The sequence below is a fragment of the Engystomops pustulosus genome, chromosome 3 (genome assembly GCF_040894005.1).
Source record: "Engystomops pustulosus chromosome 3, aEngPut4.maternal, whole genome shotgun sequence".
Lineage (NCBI taxonomy): Eukaryota > Metazoa > Chordata > Amphibia > Anura > Leptodactylidae > Engystomops > Engystomops pustulosus.
Genome location: NC_092413.1, coordinates 230842677 through 230863966, shown reverse-complemented (window position 1 = coordinate 230863966; position 21290 = coordinate 230842677). Strand labels below are relative to the sequence as shown.

Below are 21290 nucleotides of genomic sequence, written 5' to 3'. Positions count from 1 at the left end.
CGCCTGCAGAGTCCTCCCCTTAAATGCTATGTCCCCTGCAGAGCCCCCCTGTAATGGAATGTCCCCTGCAGAGCCCCCCTGTAATGGAATGTCCCCTGCAGAGTCCCCCTGTAATGGAATGTCCCCTGCAGAGTCCCCCTGTAATGGAATGTCCCCTGCAGAGTCCCCTCGCCCCTCCCCCTTTAATGTAATGTCCATAGAAGGGCCCCTTAAAAATAAACATGATATCATCACCTTCGGCTTCTTCTCCCTGCGGCTCCTTCTTCTTCTCAGCCCGCAAGCGCCACTATGATGTCACCCGGCAGTGACACCGCTTGACGTCATGATTTGTGCTCTGAGGCCAGAAAGCAGACAGAGCCGCGGGGAGAAGAAGCCGACGGAGAGGATATTAGGTTTTTTTTTTTTACCGTGCACATTCACTGGCCGTGGGCCACGACTGAGTGTTCCTGGGTCGCGGCCAGATAGTATTTTATGGATGAGGGGGAGGGGGGCAAAGTCTGACCTATAAGACCCTCTACATCACCTCTCCAGCAGGACCCCGGAAGGTGAAATCCCAGGAAAAATGACACACCAGGCGGAGAATGTGCGGAAGCTTTTATTTCATGATATCTTGCGGTTATATGTGCAGTGATTATTGGGATTGTTACTATATTGCTGTCATTATTTTATCATCAGATTATAAGCTCCTGTGATCAGTCTCCATAGACCTGAACCTCACACAGGTGGAGACATTGCTGCTTTCCTTTCAAAACGATATTGACGTATCTCCCGACCATTTTTCCGCAATAATAAGTCTGAGTCACTCCAGCTGAGATTGAAGACACCCGCACACAACTGTGACAGAAAGAATGATAGGTAAGTGTTCATATCACACATATATACATATACACTCACCGGCCACTTTATTAGGTACACCATGCTAGTAATGGGTTGGACCCCCTTTTGCCTTCAGAACTGCCTCAATTCTTCGTGGCATAGATACAACAAGGTGCTGGAAGCTCCTCAGAGATTTCGCTCCATATTGACATGATGGCATCACACAGTTGCCGCAGATTTGTCGGCTGCACATCCATGATGCGAATCTCCCGTTCCACCACATCCCAAAGATGCTCTATTGGATTGAGATCTGGTGACTGTGGAGGCCATTTGTGTCCAGTGACCTCATTGTCATGTTCAAGAAACCAGTCTGAGATGATTCCAGCTTTATGACATGGCGCATTATCCTGCTGAAAGTAGCCATCAGATGTTACAGGGTACATTGTGCTCATAAAGGGATGGACATGGTCAGCAACAATACTCAGGTAGGCTGTGGCGTTGTACCAAGGGGCCCAAAGACACCATGACACCACCACCACCAGCCTGAGCCGCTGATACAAGGCAGGATGGATCCATGCTTTCATGTTGTTGACGCCAAATTCTGACCCTACCATCCGAATGTCGCAGCAGAAATAGAGACTCATCAGACCAGGCAACGTTTTTCCAATCTTCTACTGTCCAATTTCGATGAGCTTGTGCAAATTGTAGCCTCAGTTTCCTGTTCTTAGCTGAAAGGAGTGGCACCCGGTGTGGTCTTCTGCTGCTGTAGCCCATCTGCCTCAAAGTTGGACGTACTGTGCGTTCAGAGATGCTCTTCTGCCTACCTTGTTTGTAACGGGTGGCGATTTGAGTCACTGTTGCCTTTCTATCAGCTCGAACCAGTCTGCCCATTCTCCTCTGACCTCTGGCATCAACAAGGCATTTCCGCCCACAGAACTGCCACTCACTGGATGTTTTTTCTTTTTCGGACCATTCTCTGTAAACCCTAGAGATGGTTGTGCGTGAAAATCCCAGTAGATCAGCAGTTTCTGAAATACTCAGACCAGCCCTTCTGGCACCAACAACCATGCCACGTTCAAAGGCCTCAAATCACCTTTCTTCCCCATACTGATGCTCGGTTTGAACTGCAGGAGATTGTCTTGACCATGTCTACATACCTAAATGCACTGAGTTGCCGCCATGTGATTGGCTGATTAGAAATTAAGTGTTAACGAGCAGTTGGACAGGTGTACCTAATACAGTGGCCGGTGAGTGTATATACCAGGCTATCGCTCTCTGCTCTGCTATTACTGTTATACATCCGGAGGAGGAAATGTCTATCACCAACCTCCTCCTTGGCTTTGTGATCTGGCTCACATTTGTGTAAGTTCTTTAGAAAGACCTGATAGATCCATTTAGGACCCTAAACCAACTACAAATAGTTATGGACATGTGATTTAGAGTCTAAAATTGACCCTGATTGATGGGGGTGCAAAAATTTAAATAATAAACTTATGTAGTGAACTAATTGGGAGTCCGATGAGGCACATCCGACCCAGAATTCCTGAGCTGGTTGCATCAAGTGAAGCCGAGATTATAACCTGGCTTCACTGCGCATGCGCTGTACATACCTTGTCCTGTGAAGCCTGGGTGTACTACATCAGCCTCAAACGCTGGACCACGCAGGCACCAAAGAGAACGAGGGACAAGGTGAGTATAACTTGTTTGTTTTTGAGTGACAATAAAAATTCCTCCAGGTGATATGGCGCACTAAACCATCACACAGAAGGATCGGACATAAGGACCTGTAGGGGGTTTTAATGTCCCAAATCGCTTGGATAAGTTTCCTTTCACCAGTTCATGCTCACAATAAAGGGAATTTGTCACCAAGTTGTCTCTTTTCTTCTTCTTTCTCAGCTGAGACTGTTTTACCTCACTTGAGAAAATAGAGACATAGGGGCACATTGATCGTAGGTGGGGCTAATTGCTGGCACCGCCCCTATAGCTCTCGGATGATTTATCAGGAGCCTTTGGCTTCCCGATAAATCCAGGCTGCCGGCTGCACAGTTCCCTGATTCTGCTGCGGCTCTTCTGTGCCCGGTCTGACGTCTGGTGTAGAATAGTAGTACATAGGCGGAGCACAGGCACAGGCCACGCCCCACACCTTCCCACCACACAGCGCATCCCCGCCCCCTCCACACCCAACTGGTGCACAGCGGGGAAAGTAGCCACTAATTGTGCAATTATCACAGCTTGTATTCCTGTTTTCAGGCACACATAAAGCTGGACAATAAGGTGATAAATCCTCCCCAGTGATTTGTATGTTCAGGATCAGGCGGAATTTGTCCTTTTTTGTGTTCTTTTAATGGCTCTGACTTTTTATTTTTTGGGCTAACAAAGAGATTTTTGCAGCATAATTTTTCAGGCGAAATTACATTTTTCGTAAATGGCTTTAACAGCACGTTATATTAAAAGCTAAAAAAATCTATGTTTTTATATTTCAGCTATTTATTTGGCGTTACCTTAATACATTTTAATAATGTTTGGCTCAATAGGCCACAAATTTTGATCTATGACTTGTCTGTTCTATGATAACTCAGTATTTTATACAGTCAGTGATTGGTGGGGAAAATACATCTTTGGAGTTTGTTATTACTAATGTATTATATACAGTATAATATTTTAAAATTGCCTTATGTCACTATACGTGGTTATAATCTTCAAATGCTTTAACACAGGGGTCCCCAAACTACGGCCCGCGGACCGTTTCTATCCGGCCCCCATCCAGCGCCCGGGTGCCCCCAAATGATAAATCCGAATCCGGGGCTCGGCGCTGGCATTGACAATAGTGTCAATGATTAGGCTGCGGGCTTCGGCGGTCGGGCAGGGGCCACCGTCTGTCCGGACAGGAAGCTCCTGCCCGTCACTCTATAGTGCCCAATGCGGCCAGAATCGGCTGCTCGAGCACTACTACTGGAGCGATGTGGCCGGAAGACAACCCCGGCGCACATCGCTCCTTGAACTTGGATGCGCGGCCGCGCACCCCTTTCTGCCCGGCCGCAGGAAGAAGAAAGAAGACGCGGGAGCCAGAGATAAGTACAGGTTTTTAAAATTTTTTTTTTTAAAAAACAGCAGTAGAAAGAGTGTGGCGACCCCAATATACAAAGTAATGAATTATGGGGCATTAGAGAAAATAATAATGGAGGGGCAGCATAGGGAATAATTAATTATGAGGGGCAGCATAGGAAATAATTAATTATGACGGGCAGTCTAGTATTTAATGGGGGGGGGGGGCAGAGCAGCATATTTAATAATTAATTGACCCAATTGATTCATTAATTGGACCAATAGATAAAACAGTTCACAAAGGGGTATTACGGATGCTGTCACATGTACACCTAGCGCTGTGTTTTCAAGGAATTTCTTATATATTTTTTTTTATTTTAAACTTCAGTCCGGCCCTTCAACAGTCTGAGAGGGACAGTGAACGGCCCCCTATGTAAAAAGTTTGGGGACCCCTGCTTTAACATATCCAGGTAATTTGGAGATTGTTTTATCGTCACACATTGTACTTCAAAGTAGGGGAAAATTTGGATGATTTCTTTTCTGTTTAATTCTAAAAAGTTGGAAATTTGTCAAAAATGTGGAAAAATTCTCAAATTTAAAAGTTCTAAATGTTTTCCGTTTAGGCAATTAACCATAGCATCCGAATAACTTTATAACTAACATTTCCCGAAGGTCCGCTTTTTGTCGGTCTGGGTTTTTATGCATCCTCTCATTTTTCTAGGATGTTATGCAGCTTAGAATTGTGGGTACAATTTTTCACATTTTTATGAAAATCGAGAAACCTTTTTTACAGGCACCTGCTCAGATTTGAAGTGACTTTGAGAGGGTAAAACCCCCTATATGACCCCAATATAGAAACTACACCCCTCAATGTAAGAGAAACCAACTTTAAGAAGTTTGTGTACTCTTTACGTTTTTTACAGGGGTCAAAACAAAATGGAGGTGGAATTTACCATTTATAATTATTTTGGACCTTCACCCCCCAGGGTGGGACATGAAGATGTGATCATTTGATCACTTGTTCAGTGTTATATACTGCAATACTAAAAGTACTAAAATACTAAAAATACTGGGCCACATTTATCACTTTTGTGCGCCTAAGTGTAGTAGTTGCGCCTACATTCTGGCGCACTGTTTTCCAGAATAATCACAAGCTACAACCATCTGTGATAAGTATATTTTCTGCCTCTTATTAATCACTTTACTTTAACACAGTTTAGGCGCAATTTTGGCGCAGTTTAGGCACAATGTTAGATTCAGGCAGTTACATGTGATCCTGCTACAAGCTCCTCTCTGCTTCTCCCACAGCCCAGAATGAAGATAACACCCACAGCAGCACCCAGGTGTGTGACACCCTGCACCCAGTGACCTCCTCAGCAGCACCCAGGTGTGTGACACCCAGCACCCAGTGACCTCCTCAGCAGGGGCTTCTCCTGGAGGGGATCCCCCAGTGCTGGTCTCCTGCTGCACCCCTGTAATTCTGCACAGTATTCCCCTCAGACACACTGGTGATACTGTGCAGAATTACATGGGGGACACTTGTCTGTAGTATCTGCAACATTCTGAAAAGTTCTCAGCTCTTGCTCTGAGCTCAGGATTCTGCAGAATGTTTTGTAAATAGAAGGTGATGAACTGTAAATAGAGTCTGCAGCTCCTGTCTGCAGAGTATCTCATGTCCGTATTATATGTTCTAGTGTCTGCAGAGTATCTAATGTCTGTATTACATGTTCTAGTGCAGTGGTGGCGAACCTATGGCACTGGTGCCAGATGTGGCACTCGGAGCCCTCTCTGTGGGCACCCTGGCCATCACCCCAGCATGAAGTTCACCAGACAGGACTCAAAGAATCTTCCTATAGAATCTTCCTACAATGATAGGCAAATTTGCCCTCCTCCTTTCAACTGCGTTGGTGTCCTTAGGAGGCTGAACGATTGAAAGTTGTCAAAGAACAAGGAGAAATAAATTACTGCTTAAATTGCTGCGCTGCCACTTTGCAATAAATAAGTGGCTTTTGGTTGAAGTTTGGGCACTCAGGCTCTAAAAGGTTCGCCATCACTGTTCTAGTGTCTGAAGAGTATCTCATGTCTGTATTATCTGTACTAGTGTCTGCAGAGTATCTAATGTCTGTATTACATGTTCTAGTGTCTGAAGAGTATCTCATGTCTGTATTATATGTTCTAGTGCAGTGATGGCGAACCTATGGCACAGGTGCCAGAGACGGCACTCAGAGCCCTTTCTGTGGGCACTCAGGCCATCGCCCCAATTTCACCAAACAGGACCAAATCCACCAAATCTTTCTGCAGTCCCAAGCAACTTAAATAGGACCTTTCACCACCTCACACATGTAGTGATTATGATACCATCCTGTAGGGGCGGCTACACAGATTCAGGGGCACTTTGAATTTATCTTCTAGCCCCCACGGTTGCGGAGATATCATTCCCAGTTTCTGACGTTGTGTTAACATAATCACAATGTTTTGTCAGTTTTGCTTGCGGTTGCATTTACACAGCGTTTGCATCACATTTATGAGGCCTTTAGATACACAGAGAAATTATCTCTCTCCACTGACAGTATGAGAGAAGATTAACATAAGACACGCCCCCAGCTCCAGCCCCAGCTCCTCCTCTCTGACCAAACACAGATTATAATGGTCACATCTTGGAACTAATAACTCTGCAACCGTGGGGGCTAGAAGGAAAATTCTAAGTGCCCGTGAATCTGTGTAGCAGCCCCTACAGCCCCATGCTAATCTCCATATAAGTGAGGTGGTGAAAAGTCCTCTTTAAGGGATGCTGCTCTCAGCGTTATTTTAAAGCGTCAATTCATTGGCTGTTTGAAACTGGATTGTATTTGGAAGTCATCCGGAGGGGCCCACCATTCCTCCTGGAGAGAAGTTACAATGATGGTCTGAACTTATTTGCCCACCTTCTTTCAACTGCATTGGTGCCCTTAGGAGAGCCAATACAATTGAATGATGTTCAGAAGTTACTGCTCGAAATGCCATGTTGGCACTTCATGGTAAATAAGTGGATTTTGGTTGTAGTTTGGGCACTCGGTCTCTAAAAGGTTAGCCATCACTGTTCTAGTGTCTGCAGCTCCTGTCTGTAGTGTCTGTATTATCTGTTCTAGTGTGTGCAGTGTGTGTAGTGTCTGTATTATCTGTACTAGTGTCTGCAGTGTATGTAATGTGTGTATTATCTGTACTAGTGTCTGCAGTGTATGTAATGTCTGTATTATCTGTTCTAGTGTCTGCAGTGTATGTAATGTCTGTATTATATGTTATAGTTTCTGCAGTGTATGTAATGTCTGTATTATCTGTACTAGTGTCTGCAGTGTATGTAATGTCTGTATTATCTGTACTAGTGTCTGTAGTGTATGTAATGTCTGTATTATCTGTACTAGTGTCTGCAGTGTATGTAATGTGTGTATTATCTGTTCTAGTGTCTGCAGTGTATGTAATGTCTGTATTATCTGTACTAGTGTCTGCAGTGTATGTAATGTCTGTATTATCTGTACTAGTGTCTGCAGTGTATGTAATGTCTGTATTATCTGTACTAGTGTCTGCAGTGTATGTAATGTCTGTATTATCTGTACTAGTGTCTGCAGTGTATGTAATGTCTGTAATATCTGTACTAGTGTCTGCGGTGTATGTAATGTCTGTATTATATGTACTAGTGTCTGCGGTGTATGTAATGTCTGTATTATCTGTACTAGTGTCTGCAGTGTATGTAATGTCTGTATTATCTGTACCAGTGTCTGCAGTGTATGTAATGTGTGAATTATATGTACTAGTGTCTGCAGTGTATGTAATGTCTGTATTATCTGTACTAGTGTCTGCAGTGTATGTAATGTCTGTATTATATGTTATAGTTTCTGCAGTGTATGTAATGTCTGTATTATCTGTACTAGTGTCTGCAGTGTATGTGATGTCTGTATTATCTGTACTACTGTCTGCAGTGTATGTAATGTGTGTATTATATGTTATAGTTTCTGCAGTGTATGTAATGTCTGTATTATCTGTACTAGTGTCTGCAGTGTATGTAATGTATGTATTATCTGTACTAGTGTCTGCAGTGTATGTAATGTGTGTATTATCTGTACTAGTGTCTGCAGTGTATGTAATGTGTGTATTATCTGTACTACTGTCTGCAGTGTATGTGATGTCTGTATTATCTGTACTAGTGTCTGCAGTGTCTGTAGTGTATGTATTATCTGTACTAGTGTCTATAGTGTATGTAATGTCTGTATTATCTGTACTAGTGTCTGCAGTGTATGTAGTGTCTGTATTATCTGTACTAGTGTCTGCAGTGTATGTAGTGTGTGTATTATCTGTACTATTGTCTGCAGTGTATGTAATGTGTGTATTATCTGTACTAGTGTCTGTAGTGTATGTAATGTCTGTATTATATGTACTAAAGTCTGTAGTGTATGTAATGTCTGTATTATCTGTACTAGTGTCTGCAGTGTGTGTATTATCTGTACTAGTGTCTGCAGTGTATGTAGTGTGTGTATTATCTGTACTAGTGTCTGTAGTGTATGTAATGTGGGTATTATCTGTACTAGTGTCTGCAGTGTATGTAGTGTATGTATTATCTGTACTAGTGTCTGCAGTGTATGTAATGTGTGTATTATCTGTACTAGTGTCTGTAGTGTATGTAGTGTGTGTATTATCTGTACTAGTGTCTGCAGTGTATGTAGTGTCTGTATTATCTGTACTAGTGTCTGCAGTGTATGTAGTGTATGTATTATCTGTACTAGTGTCTGTAGTGTATGTAATGTCTGTATTATCTGTACTAGTGTCTGCAGTGTATGTAATGTGTGTATTATCTGTACTAGTGTCTGCAGTGTATGTAGTGAGTGTATTATCTGTACTAGTGTCTGCAGTGTATGTAATGTGTGTATTATCTGTACTAGTGTCTGCAGTGTATGTAATGTCTGTATTATCTGTACTAGTGTCTGCAGTGTATGTAGTGTGTGTATTATCTGTACTATTGTCTGCAGTGTATGTAATGTGTGTATTATCTGTACTAGTGTCTGTAGTGTATGTAATGTGGGTATTATCTGTACTAGTGTCTGCAGTGTATGTAGTGTATGTATTATCTGTACTAGTGTCTGCAGTGTATGTAATGTGTGTATTATCTGTACTAGTGTCTGTAGTGTATGTAGTGTGTGTATTATCTGTACTAGTGTCTGCAGTGTATGTAGTGTCTGTATTATCTGTACTAGTGTCTGCAGTGTATGTAGTGTATGTATTATCTGTACTAGTGTCTGTAGTGTATGTAATGTCTGTATTATCTGTACTAGTGTCTGCAGTGTATGTAATGTCTGTATTATCTGTACTAGTGTCTGCAGTGTATGTAGTGAGTGTATTATCTGTACTAGTGTCTGCAGTGTATGTAATGTGTGTATTATCTGTACTAGTGTCTGCAGTGTATGTAATGTCTGTATTATCTGTACTAGTGTCTGCAGTGTATGTAATGTCTGTATTATCTGTACTAGTGTCTGCAGTGTATGTAATGTCTGTATTATCTGTACTAGTGTCTGCAGTGTATGTAGTGTGTGTATTATCTGTACTAGTGTCTGCAGTGTCTGTAATGTCTGTATTATCTGTACTAGTGTCTGCAGTGTATGTAGTGTGTGTATTATCTGTACTAGTGTCTGCAGTGTCTGGCTGAGCTCTGCTGCTAGAAATGAGCTGTTCTGCAAAGGGGCTCAGTGCTTTCTTCTCAGTTAACGACACCTTCGGGCTGGAGTGTTTTTGCGCCTGTTTTTGCGCTTAAATGAAAACGTTGCAAGTGATGAATATCATTAGGCGCAACAAAACATCTGGATTGCTAGGATAAATGAGGGAAATGTGGTTATTTTTGCTGCGTGGCTAGTTTGGCGTTTAGTTGCAAAAATGTCGCAAAAATGGTGCGCCTGAATGAAAAGGCGCAAAAACAACAGAAAGAAAGAGTGATACATGTGGCCCACTGAAAGCACAATTTAACAGGTGCTTCATAGGATCTCAGGGCTTCCACGGAAGAGGGCGGCACCTACGTGTGAGTATTCGGCACTGCAGCATCGATGCCACGGTCACCATGACCGTGGCTTCTATGGGGCTAAATAGGCGGGGTTTGCGAGTATAAAACACAGGCCCTGCCTCGGAGATGTACATGTATTTCCAGATGCACCAACGGACAGCATTTCCCGATGTCCATGTATGTCTTATTGTGTTAAGGCGTTAAAGGACCTTGACTTGCACTTCCCGTTCTTCAATGAACCATGAGAAGGACTGTGAATAATTCTGGTGCAGCTAATTGGACTCATCCCTTTGTAATAATTAGTGGATTAGATAATAGTGAATAACAATAAGATGCATTTTTTTAACAAGACCCGGACAGCACTAAGGGCTGAGGCTCACCTTGGATTGCTATTCCCATTGTTGGTCAAAGAGTCTCCGACAAGGATTTCTGCACCACTAATCCTGTCCCCACAGCAGTCGCCTCTGTTAGTGATGGTTATGTAACTTATTCTGTAGGACTCTAGCAGGTCCACCCTCCACCAGGGAGACATTTCTGTGTTTGTGTGAAAACACGATCCGTGATAATAGTCGGTGTCCGGGTTTCCATCTATTCCATTTATGGCCATTCCCAAATAGCCCCAATTGGAATCCTGATAAATGGATGACATTGTGGCTTTACCATGAAGAGCGAGATTCTTATCTATCAAGGAAGAGGAGACACTTCATCAGTTATACATAGAGATGGATGAACAACATCATGAATCCTGGACCATCGCTGTGTCCTCTATAGGGCTATATAGAGGTGTACAGATAGGTCCATAACTATTTGGACACTAACACAGATCTATTTTTTACCTGTTTAAAAATATATATATTCAAGTTATTGTTATATAAGGGACATGGACATAAATTCCAGACTTTCTGCTCTGATTTGTGGGAATACACGATAAAGTTCATTTAAAGGACATCTACCACCAGGATGAAGGATTGTAAACCAAACACACTGACATGCTGGTGTGTGCCCCCCCCCCCAGGATTTGCTCTTCTTTTAGCTTCTGATTACAAAAAAAAGGATTTTAAAATGATGCAAATGAGCCTGAGGGGCCCCAGGCTCTATAGGTTTTAATGGAGTCTGGAGCCCCTCAGACTCATTTGCATATTTTCAAAGCCTTTTATTAGTAAAAACAAGGGCATAAGAAGCTAAAACAAAAGTGGGTGCACACCCCAGTATGTCAGTGTACTTGGTTTACAATCTTTGATCCTGCTGGTAGATTTCCTTGAAGGGTTTAGGAGTTTCATCTCCTTCCATGTGACATCTTGTTTTTGAAGAGATCAAAAGTAATTGGACAATTGATCCCAAGGCTGTTCCAGGGGCAGGTGAGGGCAATTCCTTCATTATGTCTGATCAATTAAGCAAATTAGAGATCTGGTGTTGGTTTGGGGGTGCGTTGCTTACATTTGGGAGTTTTTGCTCTCCAAAAACCCAGGAGTTTATTAAAGTGGAAAACTCTTATAAGGCCAAAACTCCCTGATCCAATGGAACCTCATTCCACTAATAAAAGACTAACATCAGACAGAAAGGCCACAAAAAATAAAAAATTGAAATCTGAAAATCTGAACTTTAACTTCATCGTAATTTACTTGTTTAAAATTCTTTGTGGTACAGAACCAAAATTAGAAAGGTGGTGATTCTGTCCGAATACTTATGGACCTAACTGTATATTAACCTCTGTGTTTCTGTGGTTAATTTACTTTTGAACTTTTAACCTTTTGTAAATTTAGATGTTCCTTATAGTGTTTGGGTCGGCTCAGAATTTTTTTTTTTACCTGATAACATTTCTATTCCAGGATTCTGTAATTTTTGATGCTTTCTGTTCTTGTACTGAGTGATCCAAGAGCAGGAACTAGCCACAAGCACAACCGCACCAAGACTCACCTGTAACCTGACTGCAGGGTCACTCTCATGTTCTATTATTATTATATGATTGAGCATTATTATATGTCACTTTGTCAGTGATGGGATCCGTTAACCATTATACTCGGGAGGCAGGATCATGACCGGTGACCACAGACTCTCCTGCTGTCTATGAGAGGATTTTCTATCACTAAGGCCCCTTCCACACTTGCGTTGCATTTCACGTCAGGGTGCAATGCGTGAAAAACTGACGTTTTTGGCTGCGTTTTTGTTCCATTTTTCCTTGGAGTCATTAGCGTTTTTGCGTTTTTCACGCGCGTGTTGTTCGCGTTTTTTTGCGTTTTCGGTGCGTTTTTCACGCGCGTTTTTTTAAGTCAATGGGACTTTTTCAAAGGGCCCATGGTTCGGGAATAAAATGTTTTATTTAATTGAAAAAGAATGTCTTCTGATAAGTTAGCAGATGTATGCAAACATCTACAATCTATTCTTCACTGTTCCGCGCGTATATTATCTCCCGACAAGTTACCAGATGTGAAGAACAGTGAAGAATAGAATAAAAACAGTGAACACAGTGAAGAATAGATTACAGATGTTCGGCACATCTGCTTACTTGTCGGGAGATCCGCGCGGAACGGTGCGAACAAAATAGCATGTGAAGAACAATATATATGTGTGAAGAAGACATTGCAGATGTATGGAAACATCTGCAATGTGTTCTTCACACACATATATAATGTTCTTCACATACTATTTTGTTCGCACCGTTCCGCGCGGATCTCCCGACAAGTAAGCAGATGTGCCGAACATCTGTAATCTATTCTTCACTGTGTTCACTGTTTTTATTCTATTCTTCACTGTTCTTCACTGTGTTTTTTTAATTAAATCCTCGATCTCGAGCAGGGGAATTATTCTTGTCACCTAGCAACCCATACATTTAAAACGCATTGCACTCGCATTGCACTTGCAATGCTTGCGAGTGCAATGCATTTTTGATGCGTCTCCATAGACTTGAATGGGGCGGGAAAAACGCGCATGAAACGCAAAAGTAGAGCATGCTGCGATTTTGACGCGCGTCAAAACAAACGCAAGCACGCGCGTGCAAAACAACGCAAATGAGGAAAGACCCATTGGAAACAATGGGACAGAGTGCAATGCAAGTTCTGCGCGTCAAAAGCACGCGCAGAACTCGCGCGTGAAAAATGCTAGTGTGGAAGGGGCCTAAAGGCTTCAATAGAGTTATACTGCACTACAAGCCGAATCTCTGCGTTCTGATAGGTGATACATGAGACGAAGCTACTATGATATATCAGTATATGCAGGACATTGCACATAAGTCCATTGATGACGTGCAGCACATAACCACATGACATGTACTTTACTTTATATTCTATGACACTGACTTAGCTCCTCATCTGTGCGGGTGGTTGTAGCTTTGAAACATTTTAACATAGCCGGCAGATTTTTTAATTGTTTTCTTAATGTTACATTTTACTTCAGAGTAGTTTAAATATTTGGATGATATATTTTGTGTGAAAAAAAAAAACTGAAATATTTTAAAAAGTTCAAAATTCTGTCCTTTTGAAGCAGATAGACATAACACCCAAATTAACGCTATTAATGCCACATATGTGCTTTATGTTGGAGGGTTTTTTAAGCATCCAATTATTTTTCTAGAATGTTATGAGGCTTCGAATTTTGATGCCATTTTTCGAAATTTTCAGTAAAATCACCAAAACCTGTATTTATAGGGACCTACTCAACTATCAATTGACTTTGAGAATAAAAAAAAATAATAAAATTAAATAATAATAATAATAATTAAATAATAAAAAAAAAAAATGCCCCCGTTATAGAGACTACACCCCTCAACATATAAGAATAAACACAAGAAGTTTGTTAACCCTTCAGGTGTTTTTAGAGGAGTTAAAGCAAAATGGAGGTGCGACATAGAAATTGTAATTCTTTTGGACAATACATTCATTTTGGGCAGAATATTAAACATTCACCATAGATGGGGGGGGGAGGGTCATGTGATCTGTATTAGTCTTTTTCTATTTTGCTAATAAAAAAATAATAAAAAAAACGTTCACAATAGATTAAAAGACAAAAAGCTTCACAAAGTTTGATGCACAATTTGTCCCGAGTGCCGATCCCCCATATGTGGTGGTGACTGCTGTTTGGGCTGTCGCTGCTTTTAGAGATTTACTGTAATTTCCAGGCTGAATAATTCCTGCAATTGTCCACCTGCACTTATTGTACTTGTTACTTACAATCTAGTATTTGGTATTTGGTTCGTTATTTGTATTTTGCTAAAATCCTTGAATAACCTTCAATACAAAATAACCCCCCCCCCCCTCCGCTGTATGGGCCCCCGGCCGGGCACAGAATGGAAGGAGGAGCCATTTTTTCAGTTTTTTTTCTTTTTTTTGTTCATTCGCCATACCATAAAAATAATGTGCCACTTTTATTCTATTTTATTATAGAAATACCTCATTCACGAGGCTTTTTACATTTTTCATAATTTTACGGAATAAAAGCTAATTTATAACCGCAATTGTTTCATTTTTTTTTTTTTTTATGTTTTAGCTGAAAAATCTGGTTAAGGGCTTATTTTCTGTGAGAAGAGTTGTTCTTTTTTTGCGGTGTAATTTTGGGGTGTGTAACACTTTTTGATCACATTTTAGAACATTTTTTTAACCCCTTACTGACACGTGACGTACTAGCACAGATCACGGGTGGTAACCCACCCATCGCCGGCATAGGCTTCAAAAAGATGGCAGCGCATGGGCCATTGACGTCATCGGGGGGCGGTGATCGATTGCCGGGACAGCCGCGGGTCTTCCGAAGACCTGTGGCTGTCTGGTTCTAACCTATTCATTTCAATGTGCGATTCACACTTAGTAATAAATGAGGGGGAAAATCCCCATACACAGATATACAGTAGTGTGGCAGGATATGGTGGCATTAATCAGACTACTGAGGGTTAAAGTACCCTAGGTGGTCTGAAAAATATATTTTAAAAAAGCTAAAATATTAATAACGTTAATAATATAATAATGGTTTTTCACCGTGTTTAACCCCGTAACGGATAATAGCGCCAAAAGTAGAAAATGGCACTTTTTTTGCCACTTTAAAAATAAAAAAACTTCAATAAAAAGTGATCAAAAGACTGTACAGTCCTAAAAATATAAGCCTTGAAAACATCATCAAAAGTCACAGAAAATTACTCCATACACCGAAGTATGAAAAAGTTATTAGCGCAAGAAAATGCAAATTTTTTTTACATTTTGTTTTAATTATTTTAAACCAAAGACCCAAAAAATAAAGTAGACATGTCATTTGGGGGCGTACAGTGTAAAAATTAAAATCCAAGCCCACAAGCAAAGGGTGCAAATGCGTGTTTTCACTGCATTTGGAATTTTTTCCCGCTTCCCAGTACATGGCAGGGAATATTAAATACCATCGCTATGAAGTGCAATTTGTTACACAGAAAACAAGCCCCCGCACATGGAAAAATAAAAATGTTATTGATTTTTGAAGGTGGGGAGTGAAAAATGGAAATGCAAAAACTAAAAAGGGCTTCGGCGGGAAGAGGTTAAAGGGTGTTTTAAAAAATGATCTTTTCCTTAATGTATTTCAGTCTTTTTTTTATTTTTACGGCATAATAATAATGATTCTGTTTACTTTATTAAGGATTTGTATGGAAAAGTGACATTTTAGGAGCTTTTCTTTTATTTATTTTAAAAATGCTTTAAATTTACTTTTTTTTTTACTTTTTTTTCTTTTACTTTATACAAACTTGGACTTGAACCCGTCATGCTCTGATCACTGGTTTAGGTCCAAGACACTGCACTACTAATGTATTGTATTGTGTGAGCGTGCAGGTGCATGTGCAGGCTGTGTTCAGTTAGACCCAGAAGGGGTCTGACTGCTGGACTGATCGGGTGGCCCCGGGGCAATCGGTGGAACTCGGGGATGTAGAGGGATGTATCTCCCGGTAAGTGGCATGGGGGGTCTGGTCACTAGGGGTGATACCCTTACATGCCGCGGTCATATTTGTAAGGGGCTAACATGAACGATTGGAGATGGCTTAGGTCACGGGTGCTACAGTGCGGTGTGTGCTGTGACATACAGCTGACACCCACTGATGCTGCTCTTAGGCAGTTTGGACCACTTTATATATATCTGGACATATGTTCTAAATATCAGGACTAAGTGTTATCATGATTATCCCTTTTCATGCTCCATGTTTTACCCTTTTACTGTTCTCACATTTTACACCGGTCTAGGAGGGAACTTTTCTCCTTGTGGAGACCCCCCATAGGTGCAGGTATTCATATGGACCGGGACTTATTCAGTAGCCGTCTCCATAAGGTGTCTCTGAAGAGGCAGTTTACCTAATGCTGGATGTAAATGAAGGGGAGTTTTCATCTAATCCACAGACAGACCCCTCCTCTCCTGACCACTGGACCACCATGAAAACTGAGAACATAATACACCTTCAACTTGTTTGACTTAAGGACTTTATTTTGAGGGTTAAAAAAATATTCATAAAAATTTGTAACTTACATTTATGTTCGATTGATTTGAGGTCCGGTTCTGCGTTTTTCATGTCATGATGACATTTCTCAAAATCTCTGACGTTTTCTGCATCTAAAGAGAAATATAAAGTAACATCATCATCCATGGACACAGGAATTACACGGGTCATGGCCTCAGTCTCAGGGGATGGAAATGACCCCATCAGCCAAACATTAGATGGATACAGATTCTAGATGGACATCACAACTAAAACAGACCCCAGATGGCAGAATAAAGAGAGAACCAAGATCCGACAATCGTAACAGATACAGACCCCAAACCAGACCCGGGAATAAATAGAGATTAAGGATCAGACACCATCAACAAATAAAAACGTCAAACAGATCAAAGAATAAAAGGAGACACAATATCAGATGCCCTAAATAAATCTACACAAAAGAAATCACAGAACACATATAGACCCAGGATCGGACCCCGGGTACAAATACAGACCCCAAACCAGAGAAGAGATTAAGAATCAAAGAGAATCAGGAACAGACAATCGTAACAGACACAGACCCTAAACCAGACAACAAAATAAAACTTACAACCTAAACAAATACAGATCCAAGACTAAAGAAGACATTAAAACACCTTATATAAAAGATTAGAAAGAGAGAGATTAAGAAACAAATACAGACCCCAAAGCCGATCTACTAAACTAAAGAGACCCAAGACCTAAAGCAAATATAGACCCCAAGACCACATAATAAATATAGACCTCGATCCGACACCCTGTACAAATACAGACTAAAAAAACAGAACACAGAATAAAAATAATTCCAAGATAAGAAAACCTAAATAAATATATAGACCCTAAAACCACAAAATAAATGTACATCCAGGAACAGACAGCTGTGAAAATAAAGACCAAAACCAGAGCACATAATAAAGTGAGATTAAGGATCAGACACCCTAAACAACCACAGACCCCGAACCAGAGCACATCCCTAAAAGAGACACAGGATGAAACACCCTAAATAAATAAAAAAGCAGAGACCATAAATGCAGACCCCAAGCCAGAACATAAAATAGATAAAAGAAGACCCAAGATCAGATACTCCAGACCCCAAACCAAGGAATGAATATAGACCTAGGATTTGACATCGTGTACAAACTCCGACCCCCAACCAAACCACAGATTAGAGAACCAGGATCAGATGTTCTTAACAAGTATAGACCCCAGACCAAAGAACAGAGACCCCAGACCAAAGATCAGAGACCCCAGAGCAAAGAGCAGAGACCCCAGACCAAAGAGCAGAGACCCCAGACCAAAGAGCAGAGACCCCAGACCAAAGAACAGAGACCCCAGACCAAAGATCAGAGACCCCAGAGCAAAGAACAGAGACCCCAGACCAAAGAACAGAGACCCCAGACCAAAGAACAGAGACCCCAGACCAAAGAACAGAGACCCCAGACCAAAGAACAGAGACCCCAGACAAGACCCAACCACTAAGAGACTCCAAACCAGATGTTGTGCTGCTCCTCTCCCACCGCTCCTCCCACATATCTTACTTATCACTGATATTAGAGGAGGATATAATTATAAAGCGGCTGAGGAGAGAAGTTACTGAACCTGCAGAAGCCTCATCAGACGCCGTCCACACCAGGACCACGAGGAGCAGAAGCTTCATCCTGCAGATGAGAACATGTCCTGATATCAGAAGACGAGGTCTATGTATATTCTCTATATTTCTACAATGTTTGTACAATGTTATCCCTCAGACCCTCCTACATCCTGGTCACCATTAATGTCACCTACAGATCATGTGACGCCTAATTCCACCTCTGATCCAGGAGGTAACAGAACCAGTAATACTATCAGTCCTGATAATGGAGGCTGTAACGCTAATAGATGGACCTGTCATATATAATAGCCCCCGCGCTGCTACAATGATACAATACTGGCTGGTCTGGGGAACATGTACATTACAAGTCATTCTGGTGCTGTATCATGTACTCAGCCTGGTTCTGGTGCTGTATCATGTACTCAGCCAGGTTCTGGTGCTGTATCATGTACTCAGCCTGGTTCTGGTGCTGTATCATGTACTCAGCCTGGTTCTGGTGCTGTATTATGTACTCAGCCTGCTTCTGGTGCTGTATCATGTACTCAGCCTGGTTCTGGTGCTGTATCATGTACTCAGCCTGGTTCTGGTGCTGTATTATGTACTCAGCCTGCTTCTGGTGCTGTATCATGTACTCAACCTGGTTCTAGTACTGTATTTATGTACAAAGTTTAGTCCTGGTATGTAATGAGCCTGGTTCTTTTGCTATATGTATGGCCTGATCTTGGTTCTGGTGATATTTATGATATTAGTTATCTATATATATATATATATATATATATATATATATATATATATATACTGATCGTGGTTCTGTTACTGTGATGTACTGGGCTTGCTTCTGTCACTGTATTAGTATACTGAGCTTGGTACGGCTATTATACTTGTACTATATTTATGTATTGAGCCTGGTTCTGTTAATAATATTGTGTAGTGAGCTTAGCTCCTTCTGTTGTTTTACGTACTGGGCTTGAATATGGTTCTGTATTTATATACTTAGTCTGGTTCAGGTCTTGTAATTACCCTTTGAGCTTGGTTCTGCTGCTATATTTATGTAGTGGGATTGGTTCTTGTGCAGTAATTATGTTAATTATGTCATTATGAGCCTGTCTCTGCGACATTGTGTAAAGTGTTATCTTGGTTTTTGTGTTGTATTTATCTGCAAAGCCTGGTTCTGGAACTGTAATTAGACTTTTAACCTGGTTCTGTTGATATATTTATGTATGTAAATAGCTTCCAGTATAAGAGCCCCCAGCAGTGATGTACAGAGCCCCCCACTACCCTGACCCCTACACATGACACTGCACAGGTTACTACTAATAGCTGCACCTGTGTGATACAATGTATACAGGATATATTCCAGCACTACCAGCTCTGCTACATCTGTAGTTACAGACTCTGCTACATCCGGCAGCTCCCCCCATAACATACAGATCCTGTGCTAATAACTAATATCAGGGAGATCTTACCTTGCTGTAGGAATATTCATCAGCCGTATCCCCAGAGGTGATGGGAGCCTCTTATATAGTCCTGGGTGACCTCAGCCCACACAATTATCACCAGTGATTGGCTGGAAAATAGAAAATACTTTATCAATGAGCAATAAAAATACAGAATATTTTATTGACAGTAAATAAACTGATAAGGGAACAGATTGATATCTGAGGGACTTATCTGTTAGGAGGTTTATTACCCCCCTGTGAGTGACCGATCCCCGATCGAAGCTTTTGATGTCCCGGATGGTACGATCCTACCAGCGCTCACTACATGCCCTAGGTACTTGACGCTAGGTTGTAGCAGATGGCACTTGGATGGCTTGACCTACAACCCATGCTGGGTCAGGATTTGGAATACTTCAGCCAGATGATGAAGGTGCTCTTCGTAGGTCTTGCAGTAGATGATGATGTCGTCCAAGTATAGCAGGACGGTCTTGAAGTTCCGAAGACCGAAACATCTCTCCATTAACCGCTTACACGTGCCTGGGGCCGAAAGGCATGTTGTTGAACTCAAACAGACTCATTGGGGTGGTGAAGGCTGTCTTCTCCCTATCTTCAGGCACCATGGCCACTTGCCAGTAGCCACTGGTCAGATCCAGGGTGGAGAAGTAGGCAGCCGACCCTAGGGCCATGAGGGATTCCTCACTTCAAGGCAGCGGATAGGTGTCCTTGTGGGTAATATTGTTGATCTTCCTATAATCAACACAGAAGTGAAGGGTTCTGTCCTTCTTCACAAGGACCGGTGGGGAAGCCCATAGGGTGTGACTCTCCCGGAATAACATTGGATGTCTTCCTTTCTTGTACCAGCTCCTTCACTTCCTGGTAATGGGCTGGAGGAATTGTCCGATACCTCAACTTGATAGGAGAATGAGAGCCAGTAGGGATGGTATGCTGGATCAGGGTAGTCTGCCCCAAGTCCAGCGGGTGTTTGCTGAAGGCCTGGTGCTGCTTCATGACGACTTCCAGGACACCTTGTACTTGGTCTGCAGGAGTGATATCGCCGTCTCCAATATTGAGTTCAAGCCACCAGGATTGCTCGGCACGCTCAGCTTCAGCACTTTGCTTCACCTCCAACTGTTGGGAGGCAGACAGAGAGGTTCCCACCAGATCTTCAGGATGGACACTGAAGAGAGTGGCTACGGCTTGGTATCTTCTCAGATCCACTGGGGAGTCTCCCACATTTAACAATCTGATAGGTACTTGTCCTTGTGATACTGTGACTAGGCTCCTGGTTGCCAAAATGGGTAGGTCTTCATCAACAGGTAGCGGTTCTACCATGGCCTGGTAGTCTTGACCTTGAACACCCACGCAGGCTCGGCACCATACCAATGTCTCGGTCCCAGGTGAAAGGCGGACAGGTTGAGGATCTTTGATCCGGACTCTGCAAATTTCTCCATTGGGGCCAGCAAACTTCTGGGAATCACTGGGCTAGATAGGATAGGAGTTCTGGAGAGCCTTCAGGATAGCAGTTGCAGATAAGCCTTTGGAGGCTGTGAAAGGGATGCTCCTCTTCGGCACTTCTCGAAGGTAGCACTGCGGATGGTGGTCACTTGAGAGCCGGTATCAATTAAGGCCGGTAGGGTTACTCCATTTATGGTCACATGAACCATGGAGCAAGTCCCCACGAACCTTGGCATCCCGTTAGAATCTTGGGGACTTAGAAGTTCTTCCCTTGGAGGTTGTGCCGCAGCTTAAAGGGTTTGTCGTTTAACCGACGACATTCATTTTCTTCATGCCCGTATCTATGGCAGTAGATGCATCGCAGTCTTGGTTCTCTTCGACTCCAGGTGTTCAGAGATTTTGCCATAGTCGGACGCTGTTTGGTCCAGGAGTCGCGGGGAGCGGCTGGCTGTAGGGAACCGTCAGGCG

General features: G+C 42.2%; 1 protein-coding gene across 1 annotated transcript; it reads right to left on the bottom strand.

The window, feature by feature from the left end:
* Window positions 1-579: 579 nt before the first annotated feature.
* On the bottom strand, window positions 580-19409 carry LOC140122769 (fucolectin-like). The gene is made up of 5 exons (XM_072143967.1): window positions 19395-19409; window positions 17937-17995; window positions 16349-16432; window positions 10264-10564; window positions 580-834 (listed from the first exon to the last, which is right to left on the bottom strand). The coding sequence occupies exons 2-5, from the start codon at window positions 17992-17994 to the stop codon at window positions 693-695; spliced, it is 585 nt and encodes a 194-aa protein (XP_072000068.1). The 5' UTR covers window position 17995; window positions 19395-19409; the 3' UTR covers window positions 580-692.
* Window positions 19410-21290: the final 1881 nt, after the last annotated feature.

Excerpts from the sequence above, each read along its gene's own strand:
- LOC140122769 (XM_072143967.1), bottom strand. The coding sequence starts at position 17,994 with ATGAAGCTTCTGCTCCTCGTGGTCCTGGTGTGGACGGCGTCTGATGAG. Across the intron at positions 16,433-17,936 it reads GTCTGATGAGGCTTCTGCAG|ATGCAGAAAACGTCAGAGAT; the intron begins GTTCAGTAACTT and ends ATTTCTCTTTAG. Across the intron at positions 835-10,263 it reads AATGGGAATAGCAATCCAAG|TTGTGTGCGGGTGTCTTCAA; the intron begins GTGAGCCTCAGC and ends TTTCTGTCACAG.